General features: G+C 41.8%; 1 protein-coding gene across 1 annotated transcript; it reads right to left on the bottom strand.

Moving 5' to 3' along the window:
• Positions 1-456: 456 nt before the first annotated feature.
• On the bottom strand, positions 457-16,763 carry LOC307087405 (diacylglycerol O-acyltransferase 1-like). The gene is made up of 17 exons (XM_079752978.1): positions 16,414-16,763; positions 15,522-15,609; positions 14,431-14,471; positions 14,243-14,328; positions 9,751-9,803; positions 9,318-9,423; positions 5,940-6,068; positions 5,681-5,749; positions 5,384-5,487; positions 4,944-4,982; positions 4,470-4,511; positions 4,084-4,128; positions 3,605-3,717; positions 3,233-3,298; positions 2,330-2,417; positions 2,175-2,237; positions 457-906 (listed from the first exon to the last, which is right to left on the bottom strand). The coding sequence occupies exons 1-17, from the start codon at positions 16,653-16,655 to the stop codon at positions 757-759; spliced, it is 1,524 nt and encodes a 507-aa protein (XP_079609104.1). The 5' UTR covers positions 16,656-16,763; the 3' UTR covers positions 457-756.
• Positions 16,764-17,048: the final 285 nt, after the last annotated feature.

The following is a 17,048-nucleotide window of genomic DNA, read 5'->3' as shown; positions in this document are numbered from 1 at the left end:
AAGTGTTAATGTCGGGCAAGTTTGACGCGAGTATTACCATGCATTCTGTGCATCCAAAAATGCAAGATAATACAAATCTTTGATTGATTTGTCAATGTTTTTAATTGCCACATTTGTGACTGAAGTGATTTTTATGTTCCTCAAAATTCCAACCCAACATTCAGTAAAACTTTGTACCGAAGTGCTCCACAGCACCATAAAAACAGATACAGGCCTGGGTAGGTGAAGTTTACAATGATACACAATTCATATATATATAAACATACATTCTATATCCCCTCAAACAAAATATTACAAAAATAATTGAGTGAATCCTTTTTTTACCATCCCTTAGTAGGGATGGTAAAAATCTAGATATGTGATCAGAAGTAAAATAACATACAGAAACAGACAGATATTTGCAAGCAAACATATCTTTGTTTTCAATATCTAGAAATGTAAAAAAAATCCAATATGTTCAATAGGTTATTTATTTATTTTTTCAAAAATATCTGTTAACTGGCAGAGAACATATTTATTTATTGAAAAACTTCATCCAATCCCCTTCTAGTCAAACATTTTAAAACCTGAGTAAAGGAGTGAAGTAGGTCACCATCATAATGCTCTTTCATGATACATAGCATAGATTGTATTGCTTTGTCAAATATACATTCATGTGGCCTTAGGTTGTAGAAAATCATTAGTTATCAGCATTCCTATTCAGAGTCTTGTTAGCTGTATAAAGGACAGGAGTGTAAGTGTTGTGAGTGTGTGTGGTCAGTCAATCTCTTGTCCGTTGTGTAAGACATAGTAGTCATGGACGTACATCAGGACCGCGATGGGTTGACCAATGATGAGTGAGAGCCACACTGCCGCGTTTCCATAGTTACCACGCAGAAAGCGAGTGATGAGCCAAGCCAATGGGAGCTGTTTGGAAATGAAAACGATGAAAACTAAAAATAAGGAATTACTAGAATCAGACAGGTTGCTGTTCTATTATGATCCATCAGCGTTCATATATCTCACCAAGAAACATTGTCGTGATTGGCAAAAATAATCATTTTCATTTTGAAATAGGATCGTTTTTTAATTCTTTAACAAAACTTTGCTCAATTTCAAATACAACTAATGAAAAAGTGATTTATTGTAAAACAAAGCATTTGGTTTTCACAGCAGTGATGATTAGAATGAGCTACAAAATGGCCCAATGCTTTCATTCAAAATAATTTGAGAACAGCTATTAAGAAAACGAGAAAGAAATGTTAAGATGTTCACAAAGCATCATTATTATGAAAATACAAAATGGTACAAATCAAAAGAAGCAAAGCTATGTCATGCATGCTCATATCAATAATGAAGCATTAATAAAATCCTTTAATAAAAATTGAAAATCCTAAGCCATTATCATAGGCCTATGAAGGCAAAAATATGTGTAGCCTACTACTGTTGCTGAATGTGGGCTGGCTATTCCATATAGTCATAAATCCAAAAAAAAATTTGTGTGAGACAGAAAATGAGGCAGAGTGAATATTGGCAAACAGAGACAAATAGGTCCCTGCAGTTAGCCCAGCTGGTGCAGGGAACCTGAACATTGGACACTTTTCAGACTTGGGCTTTTACCTTTTTGAGCCATTTACTTTGATATACTAACTATAACTTCAATACAACTAGTCTATCATATATTATGCATTTTGCCTGCATTGACCAAAATGCACGCATGCATAGCTCTCATGTATGTGCACAGTTTATGCAAGTCAAATCTAGTAGGCCGTGTTAGTAACTAGCCTGGATCGGCTTTCACAAGTAAGAAGTGAAATACATTCACTTCCATTAAAGGCGTATTGAAAGCATAGGTAAAGGAAGAACAAATGTAGGCTACACACTGTATAAACATCGGATTCAATGTTTGCTGCAGTAAAAGTCAGCTGTCAATGGGGGGGTTAGGGTTAGGTGGGCGGGGCACCCTCCTACTTCTAAAGTATCTAAGAACAACAACCAGTGATACTTGACTTCTATCATATTCTACAATGAGCACATTGACTGCAATAAACCTTCACTGTATTATGACATGCAAGTACATTACCCTATGCCTTAAGTAATGTATTCTACATCCAGTGCATACAGTTTGTACATAACCCAGTGCCTTAAGTAATGTATTCTACACACAGTGCATACAGTTTGTTATCCATGCTTACCTGAGCCATCATGCCCATGAACGCCCAGAGTCTGAACATCCTCAAAGGAACACTCATCAGGTACTGCCAGACGAAATACAGGACAGGTTTCAGATGATGCATGATTCAGATATGTGTTGACATACTAAAACGATGAAGGTGGACTGAGCTCTAACCTCATGGAAGAAAGCAGAGAGGAAGAAGACAGCTGACTGGCTGACCATCTTGCTGAAGCCTTTCCTCAGCAGGGGACAATAGAAGTGTCTTCAGGACATCACGATGGATGGAAGGGTGATGGATGAATCGATAGAAGGGTTGATGGGGAAGTAAAGAACACATGTTGATACAGACCCATAGATCTAGGGACATTAAAACAATTTGATATTTTGCAGTTGGCATTTCATATATATTTTCTGACAATATCACATCCAATGCAATTTAATAATTTATCTAAGCACTAAATAAATGATTTACTACTGCACTAGATAAAGAAAATGATTATTTACTTTTAAAGTAAATAATTCGGAAAAAGTAAGATAAGAAATTTGCTTACAGAAACATTAATGTATGGTCATGATTAGGAATTTGTTTTGATTGAAACAAATTACCATAGATAGAATCACTTATCACTTACTCACAATAGCAAGACTCACATTTCACACCCCGAGCTTCAGTTAAAAATGTAGTACAGTACAAATGTAGTTTGCACCATGATGTTCAGAAATGTTATTTATAATAGCTGGTTTGGATTATCCGTTATGAATTAAACTTAATTAATTAATTAAACCCCTCCTACCAACTGCCTAGGCAAATTGTCAGACGAAAAGTTCTGTGTTCGACAATATATGTAGTATATTAAACTTATTTTTAACTGCATCAATGGCTCCAATTCACGACTATAATCCGGGATACTTAATAACGCAGGCTGTGTTTAACACTCCACTTCAGATGAATTAAACAAACTACAAGGGCTCTGCTGCTGCGGTATAATTGAAGCAGGCAACCTGCTGTTGTGCCTTAGCAGCTCTGAGAACAGCTCAGCGCTCCGGTAGAGAAGGCCCTCTCTCTGTAGCGCTCACCGAAGACACCACTTGTGGACAGGGATGTTCCAGTTCTGCCAGAAGTATGTCACCGTCTCAGCGTTCCTGCAGGAGGAGATGCCTGATTCAGTGGAAATAATATCAATTCACACGGGCAATGACAAATAACATAAAGTAGGATGTTTGTTTGGGATTTGTTTTCTACCAGTGGGCTATTAATGCACTGCAGGAATCAAGCCTACCCTGAAAACAGGACACCAACACGGTTTGATATCTTTAAATCAGTTGTTTTTTTTTGCATTGTCCGTTTTAGTCTTCCATCTGCAATTACATGACTCTTTGTACAGCTGAGAATAGGTTTTAAAGTAAAACAAGTGGCTATGTGTATCAGCCTATGGTCTCCTCCCTCACCACCAGTCCTTGTAAAACTGCCTGTCTCCGAAGCGCAGCAGCTCAGCGGTGAAGTTCAGCGATGAATGGAAGAACCAGTAGAAAAACATCAGCCACAACAAGTGGTTTGGAACCTACGGAGATAGAGGCCTCATAAATAAAACAATGGTTTGTTTTCTGCACTTTCATGTCCTGCACACAAAGCCCCTCGCCAACAGCGTCCCCCTCGGCACAAACCCTGTTTAGTGTTGTTGTTTTTGCTGAAAGCAGCCATCTCCCTACATTACGGATATAAATACAATTTCAAACCCAGGCAAAAGGCGTCAGATTTCATGTTTCTACCGTTTTGAGCAGAATCAAACCGTCATTAGGTCATTAGAACACAAAGGAGATAGAGGGTAAAATGGTGGTGTCCATTAATAATACAGTGTTGCACTCTACCTGTGGTGTACCTGTAAAAGAAAGAAGTGTATTTATATGGTAAGCGTTCCTCTACTCACAGCCAGCCTCAGAAGTCTCTCCATCATTCTGGAAAGATCCATCTCCTAGGAGGAGCCACGGGAAGACAGGAGACCGCAGGGTAAAAGAGCAGACGTCAGAGTCACTTACAACTCAAAGTTTCTAAAATACGCTCAAACCCTCTATACGTTTATTTTAGGTGATCTTGTATGGCTCTGCACATATCAAAGAGTTGGAGAAGTGCTAATGCTAGTAGGTAGAATAAGTAGGCAACCCAAAAGCCATGACCGGGGTCATAATATTGCAACACGTCACGATTTAATTAAAATGTCCCCTCATTGATGCGTGCCTTGATTTAAGTATGTCAAATGTCACCAACTGCAAACATAAATATAACAGGTGGATTTAATATGTGGATTGTCCATACCTGCAGGGGTTTCATGGAGCTCTGGATAATTGGAACCATCCACTGAAAAGAGAGGCCGACAAGGAGGTAAGACCCAAAGATCAGATCAACAGTGTTTAGGGAATACGCCCAGATAGCTGGAGTTGGCCCTTGCCTGTCTTACCCAGGTTCCAACCGGTTATTTAATCCAATTTCATTATTCTTTGGAAATCTTTGTCAATGAATTAAAAGTGTATTCCCTCACATGAAGAGTAGCAAGGCTATTGTAACTCTGCATGTCAACAGAGGTGAAAACGGAGAGCAGATGATACCCGGCACACTCCCCTTCTGAACGTACAATCATGAACTTGGAATTAAACAACTTGTCTGATCTGGGCCAAACAGGCAAACGCCAACTTACAGATATCTCGGCTTATCACTTCAACTGTATCAATGTAGACACTTCAAAAACATAATAACTACTACAAAGGGAATATGATATTACAAATGTTTTACCTGCTGAGTCAGAGCAACGAGCATCTGGGTGAGGAAGAGCTGAAAATAATAAGATAAATAATAATAACAAAAAGATAAATAAGAATAACAAAAAGTTGTATATTATATAGGCAGTTTTCAATAAGGAAATTGTACCATTTACAATAGATTTGTGAACTGGTGTGTGGATATGAATAACTTTTATCAAACAAACATAAGACCTCTGCACATATGATTTACAATGAAAGCACTGATGAAGACACAATTAAATGATAAACATTGTGTAGAAAGTCCCAGCCTAATCAGTAAAGGTCTGCAAATAACACCAGCTCAAAAATATACATACACATATATCTCTCTCCCATGATGATAATGTAAGAGAGATAATAATGGTTTGATAAAGGGAGAGTGGATTGGCTGTGTGCCGGAGCCCCGGGTCGGGATGTCCCCGCTCCTCTCACCATCTCTAGCAGCCTCCTCAGCAGGAAACTCATGCGGATCTTGGGCGAGCGAGGGAAGTTGAGCTCATAGCACAGAGTGGGAGCAAACACAAAGTAGTACAGATCTACACAGACAGACAGACAGAGAAAGAGAGGGGGAGAGAAAACAAACAGGAACATTCAAATCGGAACGCTTTACCTTGTACTGTTTTAGCAACTGAGTTTATTTCCGATGGAAACACATTGCAATATGAAGAGCCTTAATAAGGCCCAGCACGGTGATCTGTGTGTGAACGACAGGGGTCTCAGGGAGGGTACCTCTGATGGTCAGGTTGCCGGGGTAACAGACTATCTGGTTTCCACCAATTACGGGTGGGGCGGAGGGACCTGCAGCACATGAATGCATTAATGTAAGGACACATGAATTTGTGTTTATGCATTGTTCACTTCTGTATTCATTTTATAATAAAATAAATAATCAGGGCTGATGTTGGAAAATAATGCAACCGCTGACTACGACTCTAGCCTGTTCCTGGCCGTCAGTGCTGGGTCCATTTGTTTAGCAGTTGGAACTCACAGGAGTTGGATCTGGACAGTGTCTTGACCTTGATTCTGCTCAGCTCTCTGCACCACCTGTTGACGTCTTTATAGGAGTACAGCTTCAGGAGGAGGATGGTGTAGGTTCCCAACGCAAACACACCGCCAACTGGCCGAGGGACACAGAGAACAACAGGACGATTCAACTGATGTTTTCCATCATAGAAAAACTGTTTCTCTTATGTGAGAGACAATGTGAAGACACCTAGATGTATAACAAGTTAGAGTGAGGAGATGGAGGGAGTAAATAAGGGAGGGACAGAGAAAAAGAGAGACACACAGACAGAGAGAGAGACAAACCCTGAGAGAGTGGAACAGAAAAAGAGAGACAGAGAGACACGGACAGAGAAAAAGAGAGATACAGACACAGAGAGAGTGGAACAGAGAGGGAGAGAGAGCGAGAGAGAGACAGAGAGAAAGAGCGAGAGTGATAGCGAGAGGAACAGAAAGAGAGAGAAATAGAGAGAGGCAGGAGTGGAATGGGGACGAATAAAAAGTAAATAACAAAGTGGAGGGAAAGGAAATGAGGTAGAATTAATTTACATAAGGAAGAAAGAAAAAAATAGGAAAGACGAGGTCATCATTTGAAGAGCAAATGAGGCCCCGTAAAATACGCTAGCACGGCTCAGCTAACTAACTTTGCCAAGGACACCCAGTCTGTGATGTTCACCACACAGCCAACCGTTTCAAATATGTGAATATCTGTGTGTATGCCACCGTATGTCTTGATGTGTATTGTGTCTTATTTAGAGCAACACACAAAGACGCATAAAGCTACCATAGCAATATCAACAGCTACCATATTGTAGAGGAACAAAGAAAAAAGCAATTTGCATAATCCGCCATCTCTCACACACACACTCTCCCACACACACTGTGTGATATAGGTCGGAATAACTGGCATTACAGTTTCCATAGATCCATCGATGAACCATCTGCCTCTCTGCCGATCTGCAGTGTGTCCACATCTAACCAGACATGAGAGAGGGACAGCAGAGGAGACGTGCGCCTCAAAACTCATCTTGAAGCTTTTCCAATGGTAATAGTTGTTAACATTGAAGCAATCCTGTAAAATCCTCTGCATGTTTTTGCACCATAACGATTCTGCTACTACGCATTCAAATTGTGACGTGAAGCTGTTAATTAATGCTAAATTAAAAAATCATGTTTGTCATTTAAACTGCCATTGTTTAGCCGTATAGTTTACGTGTTCCTGGTATTTCCTGAGACAGTTGCATACTTCTACCATACCGTTACTTCTGTTAATATAAAAATAAATATCCTTTAATGACCAGGTTTCAGCATTTTTAGAAAGAGTAAGGAAGGCTTTCAGGGCACGATGCAAAGCTGAGGCATAAATCATTGCCTCCAGTGGCTTACGCTTAATTTGTAATTTTGGAATTATGTCTTGATTCTCCTGGGACATTTAAACATCCCTTAGAGCTGACTTATAAATCACACATCAAAAGAGCGGTTTAAAAAATACTGAAAAAAGCCAGGAAAGGTTAGCCATCAACTTGCCTCCCACAATCCCTTAAAGTATTTTCATTAAAATTCAAAATGAGTTGAATTGATAATAACGGGGCTTCACCCGGGGAAACATTTTAAAAGGTCTAATGTCTATAATAATAACACTGAGCAACATTGCAGTCTTTTTTTGGCTCCTATGTTATTCATTACCTGGATGCTTGTAGCGGTCGTCACAGACCCACACGCACACGCACGCACAAACACACACACCCACAAGCACACGTACTTGCTCTCCGACATAGACTTCCTGTGTAAACTGCGGTGGTGGTAGGAGAATACAGACAGATGGATTGAATCCTATGACTCTACCTCCCACTGAGAAATCAGATGAGCGATGGGGAGAGGAGGAGGAGAGAAGCTAGAGAGGTTAGGGTAGAAGAAAGAGGAGAGGAGATGAGGAGAGAGGAGAGAGAGGTGAGGGTAGAAGAAAGAGGAGAGGAGATGAGGAGAGAGGAGAGAGAGGTTAGGGCAGACGAGAGAGGAGAGGACAGAAGATGAGAGACAGAATGTTTGTTTTATCCGGTGCATATGCTATACAAGGAGGAATTAATCTCCATAAGTAGACTCAATATCTTTATTGTGTTCCCTTAATGTCTGATGTGACCTTCGTCATTTAATGGTTTATGTGCAACATGTGCATGCATATATTAGTCAGTGACATATATTGATTTACCGTACACGCTTATGGTTGGCCAACCATAGGCATGTTGGTATTGGCAACAAGTAGGGGAGTATGATATATTGACTCAATACTGATATTGCATATCACATTGGGCAATATCAAACCGGAAATGGAAAAAAAAAAGCATGCAATATTCTGTGAGTTTGGAGAGCCTCCACCGTTGGTTGTTTGAATCTGTTGTTCTCAGTTTGGAGCTCGCTTGACAGCGCTTTATAATGATCACGTTTCATTGGCCAGTTGCCAAGTCATATGCAAGTGTGTGTTTATGGGTCCTTTAGACGAACATACCCTACGAGCCTACTCTTTGGTCACATGGTCTGCCCCGTGTGTGTGCATGCTCTGAGGTGAGGGGGGGTTGCATTGTTGTGCGGACGGCAATCTGGCCACGATGTATTAGGCAGACTACTGGCTCATTAAAACCACGCCCAATGCCTGGAGCCCGCCAGGATCCTCCTCCGTCTCCTCTACATCGCTAGACAAACTGGGCCTCATACAGGTGGTGTCTCTAGTTAGGTCAGTGTCTTTGATACAGGACTCATTGTAGTTAGTAAACTGCTATTGAGACCTGGGATTATTTTAAGACAACACCAAAGCAGCGCTATGCTGCCGTACATGTGGCCACCAGATAAACCCTTTTGTTTTTAGAACACTTGTTTTGATATGTTATGGATCCATTTTGTGTTTTTACATATGTTTAAGAATATGAAAATTATAATCAATATCACATTATTCATGAACAATATCGCAACATCATTATTTGTCAATCATCCACCCCTAGCTACAAGATTGTGATCCTTTCCCCTTCTCAGGTAAAATTAATGCGTTGTCCATTAATCTATTTGATAGTACTGTGTGGTTTGTGTGTTATACAGTAGTGTATGATTGTGTGTGTGTACTGTTTGCTGACAGTCAGACTAATGGAGGCACATGCACGTGACCTTCAGTTGACCCTGCCTGTCGATGCCCGCCCCCCTCATCTAGAGCCAACTGGATGAGGCCCCAGTCATGATCATGTGATTGTATAAACACTAGATGGGCGCTGTTGTAACACTGAATCCAAATGTATCATTTCTGTTTTACACATACACCTACACTCCCACCCACTCAATCTCACACACACATCAACACAGACAGGGATTTATTTACCTGGGGATATGGAGGGAACCAATAGGACGACAACAGCAGGGAAGCAAAGGATGATTGAAAGGTTGACCGAGTGGACAAGAAACCCCACTTGTTCACTGAAGGAGCCCTGCAAAGAGACAAACTGTTAAAACTTGCCTTTGGATACTCATTTAGTAATAAATCACATACAACATCATATTATAATTTTTTTTTTTTAATCATTCACAAAATGTACTGAAACATTGGCTTAAAATAATGTAAAAGCATGTTTACTAGTTTAAAATGACATATAAACAGTGACACACCTATGTTGACCTTTCACCTAACTTTGCCTGTGTGCTACCAAGTGTGTGTCACTCTGAATGTACAAACACAGCCTCGCCCATTGTCAGGTTGTCTTGAGAATGAGTCAGAAGTGGCGCAATGCATCCGGAACCAGCGCCGATGAGCTCACCTTTGACAGTTGTCTCTCTGTGTAGAGTGCAGCCAGTATAAATACATTGGAAACTGTAAAAGACAATGAATGAAAACAATGTTAAAGAAATTGCCAAAATGGCCTTGTTTCTCACTACCATAGCTGTGTAAGGGTCAGTCATTTGAAGCACATGCTGTCAAATTCCATGTCTTTTTGAATATGAAATATCTTGAATATGAATATTTAAATGGAATAGAAATGGCGGGGGTGAACTACAGTGAAAACAAGGAAACATCGTCGCCAGACGCACACCAAATTAAGAGCTGAATGAATTTTTCGGTGACCACTGGTCTCGTGAGGTCAACCACCTGTCAAGCCAACAAGACTCTGCAAACACGCTCAAGTCCCAGACCACCACACACAGGCACCCAGCAGTAGACTATGAATGAAATGAGCCAGCACTAACATAGCATATGTGCATCACAGCGCACACCACCTGCTACAAAGGAAGTAACAGGGTTTAAGCGCATTCAAGCGCACACACACACACACACACAAAACTTAATAATTTATTATAAATGCAAACTTTAATATGCACAAAAACATTGAGTAATTCGTTTGACCTTAATATGTTGCCATTAATGACCAATATTCTTCAACCAACAGTAGATGATTACAGGTAATTCGTTAAAATTACGTACTTGCCAAGATCACATGACAGTGAGGGATTAAAGTAATTTAGTATAATTAAAGTCTAGTTAGGTAGTAGCACTAGTCAAGTTAACCATAAGATTAGGGCTGATTTTTGAACAGTAAACGGAACAATAAAGGGCATGGATTTGCCCTGCGCCCTGATTTCCTAGCAGACTTATTGAACCACTATGGACTCATCTAATCATCACTTCAACCTTTGAGAAAACAGCAAACCAATGTTACACACAAAGAGGTTCATGTATCTTATTGTTGTATTCCTAGCATACATATTCATTTTAATATACTTCAATAAACACTGCGATTTCCGCAGCATACATTTTCCGTCGTGTCCAGCATGTATATTTGAATATATTTATATATATATATAAGTCTGTAATAAGTATTGGTCAGAAAATCTATTCAAACGTTAAAACTGGCAGATTCACTTCAATGTTGTATGAATGGATAAATGGATTTCTATAGTTTCTACCTCCCAAAATCTCATCTACCTTACCAACTGGTCACCTGAGATGCAGCAACTGATCTACAAATCAACGACACATCCTGGAATCATGTCTTGGGTTAGTTCTGAGGTAAAGACATTTCTAAAAACCCAATTAAAGAAGGAGGTTTCAAAGCATAGTTCTTGTCATGTCTTTGAGTGTCTGGAAACCCATTTCCTCACGTGCTCATTGTGTGGACAGTCACTCCCATTTTTCGCTGTGAAGAAGAAAACGCCAGCAAACAACGTATCCAGACATTTATCATACTGTGCCATTACTCTAAGACTGTTATGTTGCCATTTTACTTATCCACGAACACCGGGCACAACAGACACTGGGCAAGCACTACCAGTACTTTTGTCTATGCTCCTTTTCCAGTCCTCAATAACGACACATTGAGAGTTAACGGTGACTGATTCCCTCCGTGCGGCCAGAGCCTCGTCCCTCTCATCGGTTCTCATTCTCCTTGACCTGTCTGCAGCATTTGACACTGTGAACCACCAGATCCTCCTCGCCACTCTCGCCGAACTTGGCATAGCTGAATCTGCCCTTTCCTGGTTCACATCCTACCTGATGAATCGCACTTATCGGATAACATGGAATGGCTCCTTGGCCAAACCTTGCACGCTTGATACAGGTGTCCCTCAAGGCTCTGTACTGGGGCCTCTTCTGTTCTCCCTCTACACCAGATCTCTGGGCTCTGTAATTACATCCCACGGCTTTTCCTATCACTGCTATGCTGACGACACTCAGCTATTTCTCTCTTTTCCCTCATCTGACAAAGCCCTGATTGCAACACGCATATCTGAATGTCTGGCAGAAGTCAGCACCTGGACAACTGCCCATCACCTGAGGCTTAACCTCAACAAGACTGAGCTCCTCCTAATACCAGGGAAAGATTGCCCACACATGGACTTACTGGTCACTGTTGAGAACATCACTGTATCTCCTTCTCCAACTGCCAAAAACCTTGGTGTAGTGTTGGACAATCAGTTATGCTGCACCGCAAACATCACTGCGGTGGCCCGATCCTGCAGATTTGCACTTTACAACATCCGCAGGATCCGGCCCTTCCTCACAAGGGAAGCAGCTCAGTTTCTAGTCCAATCACTGGTCATCTCCCGCCTCGACTACTGCAACTCGCTCCTGGCTGGACTCCCTGCCTCTGCGATTAAACCCTTCCAGTGCATCCAGAATGTGGCAGCGCGCCTCGTGTTCAAGCTACCAAAGTTCTCACATGTAACCCCCCTCTTCCGAGACCTCCACTGGCTCCCTGTAATAGCTCGCATCAGATTCAAGATGATGGTACTGGCATACAAGGCAGTTGATGGAACTGCCCCTGCCTACCTCCACGCATTAGTAAAGCCACACACCCCAGCTCGATCCCTCCGCTCAACTACCTCAGCTGGACGTCTGGTACCGCCATCGCTAAGAGCAAGCAAAGGTCGATCAGCGAAGTCACAACTTTTCTCTGTTTTGGGACCTCGGTGGTGGAACGAGCTCCCTACCGATGTCAGGATCGCAGAGTCGCTCACCAGCTTCCGCAAAAGACTCAAAACTCACCTGTTCAGAGTTCATCTCGACTCTGCATAGAAACCACTGCACAGCCACCATTGAATGTTGTACGTCCTGGCACTTGTACATTGCACTTATTCAAGGTACTTAATTGTGTAGCATCTACAGTAGCTGCTATCATTGCTTTACACGGGGAATGGGTTAGCCTAGCGATTGTAATACTTGCACTTGGTTCTATGAACATTTTTACTGTACCGACTGCGATATATTGTTTCACTTCTTATGACAAATGTACTTATTGTAACAAATGCACTTATTGTAAGTCGCTTTGGATAAAAGCGTCTGCTAAATGCCCTAAATGTAAATGTAAATGAGAGTTGTTCTATAAAGGCCATGAGTTTAAAGTTGAAATGTGTTATCACGAGCCCATCCTAGTAAGAAGACGGGAGACAGTGGTCTGTCCTCTCTGAGCTGCTGTGCAGCGGTGTGAGCAGGCTGACGGACTTTGTCACTTTGTGGGTGGTGTGAGGGGGGTAAGGAGAGTGTGCAACTGCAGGACGTTCTGCAGAACAAAGAGAGGTACGGGCTGGCCTACCCTCTTTATGAGTAATGAGTTCTAGGATGTGACTGATAACATTATATAAATCCCCATGGATCAGTACTGACTCCAGATGTACCCAGGTCAATTTAGGCTATGCACTAGTTGAAAAGTTAAGTATTGCAACTTTGATCATAAAGTTAGTTTATTTACACATTTCATGTTTTCTGTAATTCTATTGTAAAGTTTACATTTGAATTAGTCAGCGTGGTTACTTGCCAATTGTGTCAGCAAACGTTGAGTTGTACTTTTTGGAATACTTGATTTAATTTATTTAGCATAGCTTTTCTTTGAATCTGCTATTCAAAATCAGCACTCTTACTATTGCGGCAACTGACAATGTCATACATTATTCAGTTTACATGATAAATACTGCTACTCTGTCTCCCCACCTGTACACACACCGTCGTGGTGAATCTGTGTGTTCATGTTGAACCGTACGGGACGGAGACGGTGCACGGTCGGTTGGCACTGCAGCGTAAATTTACTTTTATGTTATGAAGCAGCCACTAATGTTTCGTCTGTTTCTATATACTGCTGGAAGACTAGCTATCCATGTTTTTGAGTTTCATACTAATACATGGAAAGTCTAAATACAAATTAAGTCTTCAGGCGTCTATTTTGTCAATCAAAACCGTACCGAGACAACCACACTGGTGTACTGAACAGTGCATAGATATACACTGTTCAGTACAACATAGTTTGGTGTGTGTGTGTGTGTGTGTGTGTGTGTGTGTATCTTAGGTAGTCAATGTCATCAGAGAATGAGATATTTTACTCCTTAAAAAATAAAGAGCCTCCCATTCAGACTCATTTCATGTTGTAATGCTTCCTATTACAGGCCTTAACATTACAGCCCATCTGGATCCTCTTCTCGTAGCATCTGACTCACTTCCCTGTCTTGGTGTTCTCCTTTAAGCCTCATTTACTGCAGCCTAATCCCTCTATACCTTCATTACATTCCTCTGGACTGATTCCTCCATCCCTGTTGATCATCCTTCTTCCCTTCCCACTGCATCCTTGTGCTCTCTCTCTCTCTCTCTCTCTCTCTCTCTCTCTCTCTCTCTCTCTCTCTCTCTCTCTCTCTCTCTCTCAGAGAGCTTTTGTTTCAATCCAGAGATGTGCCAATACCGTTGTGTTGTGTAACGACCGCTCTAAACGAACGGTCAGTATGCATCACTACAGTACCACGGCATCACAGTAACACAACATCCCCACTCACCGATGACTAGGCAGGCCGCGGGCCAACTGTACGGGTCCTTCACAAACAAGGACAACACCTGAATGGGGTCCACCAGGATGCCATACCTGAAAGAAAGAAATAGACAGAAATGTTTGATTATCAATAGGTCTATTAAGGGGATGGAAACAATATGTAAGTATGTAGTGAAAGAATTTAGTGTTACACACTTTAAGAGGTTTTCTAGGAAGAGGCGGGAGTTGCTGAGGACCTGTAACACAGAGGATTGCAGTGGGTCAGGTCACTGGAGTAGTAGCATTTTACGCAACACAGAATGAGTTACTCAGTCAAGGCTGCTGAAAGCTCACAATCTTTGGTATTTTTGGGTCAGATTTCTTCTGGTTCCACTGTTTTATAGCAGCCTGTTCCCTCTGATTCGCTCAACCCTATCATCTCTGCTCATCCCAGTATTATAGAGAGACTTGCAGTGTGCTGCAATAACTCTAACTCTCTCACTTTCATGGTTTTCATTGTTTCTTTAGTCCTCCCAGTTCTTCCAATTGAGTCGAGCCACTGACTCTTTGTTCCTCTCCCCATCCTTCTCCTCATGTTACTTCCATCTCTTTCTGTATTTCATCTCTTTTGCACGTCTTTTTGTATCCACCTCCCATTCCTCTATTCTCCTCTCGTTCTCCTCCTCCTCCCCTTACTCCCTCCATCTCGATGGCTTTAATATCTCATTACCCGCCACAAAGCCCCCACGCTGCTCGCTGGGTACAGCGCTGGGGTTCACCAGGAATAAAAAAGGAAAACCTCCAGCGAAGAACACAACCATCTGCGTTCAAAGTCTGGATTAGCAGAAGAAGAAAAAAAGAACACCATTTGCTGCTCTCTCCCCCTCTTTCTTCTCTCCTCTTATCTTGCAGCTTCTCCTTGGCTGAAAATCTTATTTTCTACGTGTGACAAGTTTAACTGGAGTGTTGAACTGGCTTTTGGCTTGAGACTATTATCTATTAATATGAACGTTTCCTGATGTCTCCCGGAATAGTTCCGTACAGCTTCAGACTGAATAATACAGACTCAACTGGTGGACAGTGTAGGTCCCGTCCGTATACCACTGGAACCACTTCACCCGGCATCCATAAAGATGTTACTGGATATATAAAGCTCAGTTTTGTATAGGAATTTGTGTGTGTGTGTGTGTGTGTGTGTGTGTGTGTGTGTGTGTGTGTGTGTGTGTGTGTGTGTGTGTGTGTGTGTGTGTGTGTGTGTGTGTGTGTGTGTGTGTGTGTGTGTGTGTGTGTGTGTGTGTGTGTCTCACCAGCATGACCACACACCAGTTAAGGATTCCGCGATAATTACTGAAACCACTGGACGAGCTCAGCAAGGACTCCTGCTGTTGGTGACAACTAGATAGAGAATGCATGGATTAAAGGATGGAAGGAGGGATGGAGGGAGGGGTGGGGAGAGGATGGATGGATGGATGGATGGATGGACATGTGGATGGATGGAGGGAGGGATCCTTCCACATTGGTAGTGGAGGGTGGGTCGGGTAGTGGAGGGAGTGTTGGGAAGATGATGGTTGGAAGAATGTATTGAGTGGATAAAGGTTTGATGATTGGCAGAGTGTGTGGATTGATGGATGCATGGATAAATCACACCATGTGTATGCAAAAAGATTTCTACCGAAGAAAAAAGATGGACGAAACAGGTGAACATATTAATGCCGGTATCCTGGTGGCATGTCTTTTTAGGGAAATAGAAAAAGCTTACTATTAACTTTAACTAGTAGGACTGTGTTATTAGATAGCTCCTTTTCCCCTCTGGACTTCACTGTTTATCACTTGCATGTGTTATTTTAGCACACAAATAAATGCATATCTCGGATTTTGAAATAATATTTATATTATTAAGGGGGAAAAACTGAAGTAAACAAAGATGGTTGACAGCTAAAATAAATCACCAAAGATGTAATGGATACGTTTTGGATGCACATTGTCAACAGTGCTGGGTACACCTTTTCAATGCATATAGAAAAAGTATACGCAAACAGAAGGAAAGGCCAAAATAAGTGTGTGGGCTCCATTAGCAGTTTAGCTCGGATTATATGCAAATCAGACCTCGGTTCGGAGTTCCAAGAGACGTATGACGAGCCATTTGAATGGAAATTTATGGCCCACAAATAAATCATTTTAAAAGAACACTATCCTCACCTCAATCTGCCACTGTGGTCATTCCTTCGTTTTCTTTTTTCCTCTTTTTCGTGTTTTGATTTGGAATGAGTTGTATGCAAGCCATTGTGCTGGCCTGGTTCTCTACTGCTGCTCGCAGTCAGCGCCGAGCTGCACGCCGCGGCAGACCCGCCACTGGCCGGCTGCCCAGTCAGGCTTCGTACCGTAGAGAAAGTAGCCCTTCTGCGGAGGGCAGCGGACCTGATGGCGCAAGAATCACCCATGTTTCAAAGTGTTAGCTTCAAAGACAACTTATCGCTGTGTGAGTGCTAGCCTATGTGTGTTAGGTAAGTTCACTTCAGGTAACGACATGCCCCTTCACAACTGACACAGTTGCGTGGAGGAGGAAGTTGCGAGATAATCCACACGCCCAGTGGGAGAGCCTCCTGGTTCGTGTAGTTTACATAGTTGGAGTGAGCTGTGGTTAAAGAACATTGACAGACCCAACGAAATTGGCATACCGACGCCCATACTGCAGGGAGAACAATTTAAAACAATTGTTTTCTATCCACGTAAGCATAAGAGATCGCTTTCTAAGCAGACGTCTCTCAAATCTAGACTACTTTAACACCTTATTTTGATATATGAATAGTGGGTGGCCTCTTTGCCAGAATAGT

This window comes from Pollachius pollachius, assembly GCF_949987615.1.
Source record: "Pollachius pollachius genome assembly, chromosome: 1".
Taxonomy (NCBI): Eukaryota; Metazoa; Chordata; class Actinopteri; order Gadiformes; family Gadidae; genus Pollachius; species Pollachius pollachius.
The sequence above is the reverse complement of the archived record's forward strand: the minus strand, read 5'-3'. Positions and strand labels throughout refer to the sequence as shown.

Coding starts and splice junctions, on each gene's coding strand:
- LOC307087405 (XM_079752978.1), bottom strand. CDS start 16,655: ATGGGTGATTCTTGCGCCATCAGGTCCGCTGCCCTCCGCAGAAGGGCT. Junction 4,512..4,943: donor TCGTTGCTCTGACTCAGCAG/GTAAAACATTTG, acceptor CTCTCTTTTCAG/TGGATGGTTCCAATTATCCA. Junction 2,238..2,329: donor TCTCTGCTTTCTTCCATGAG/GTTAGAGCTCAG, acceptor TTCGTCTGGCAG/TACCTGATGAGTGTTCCTTT.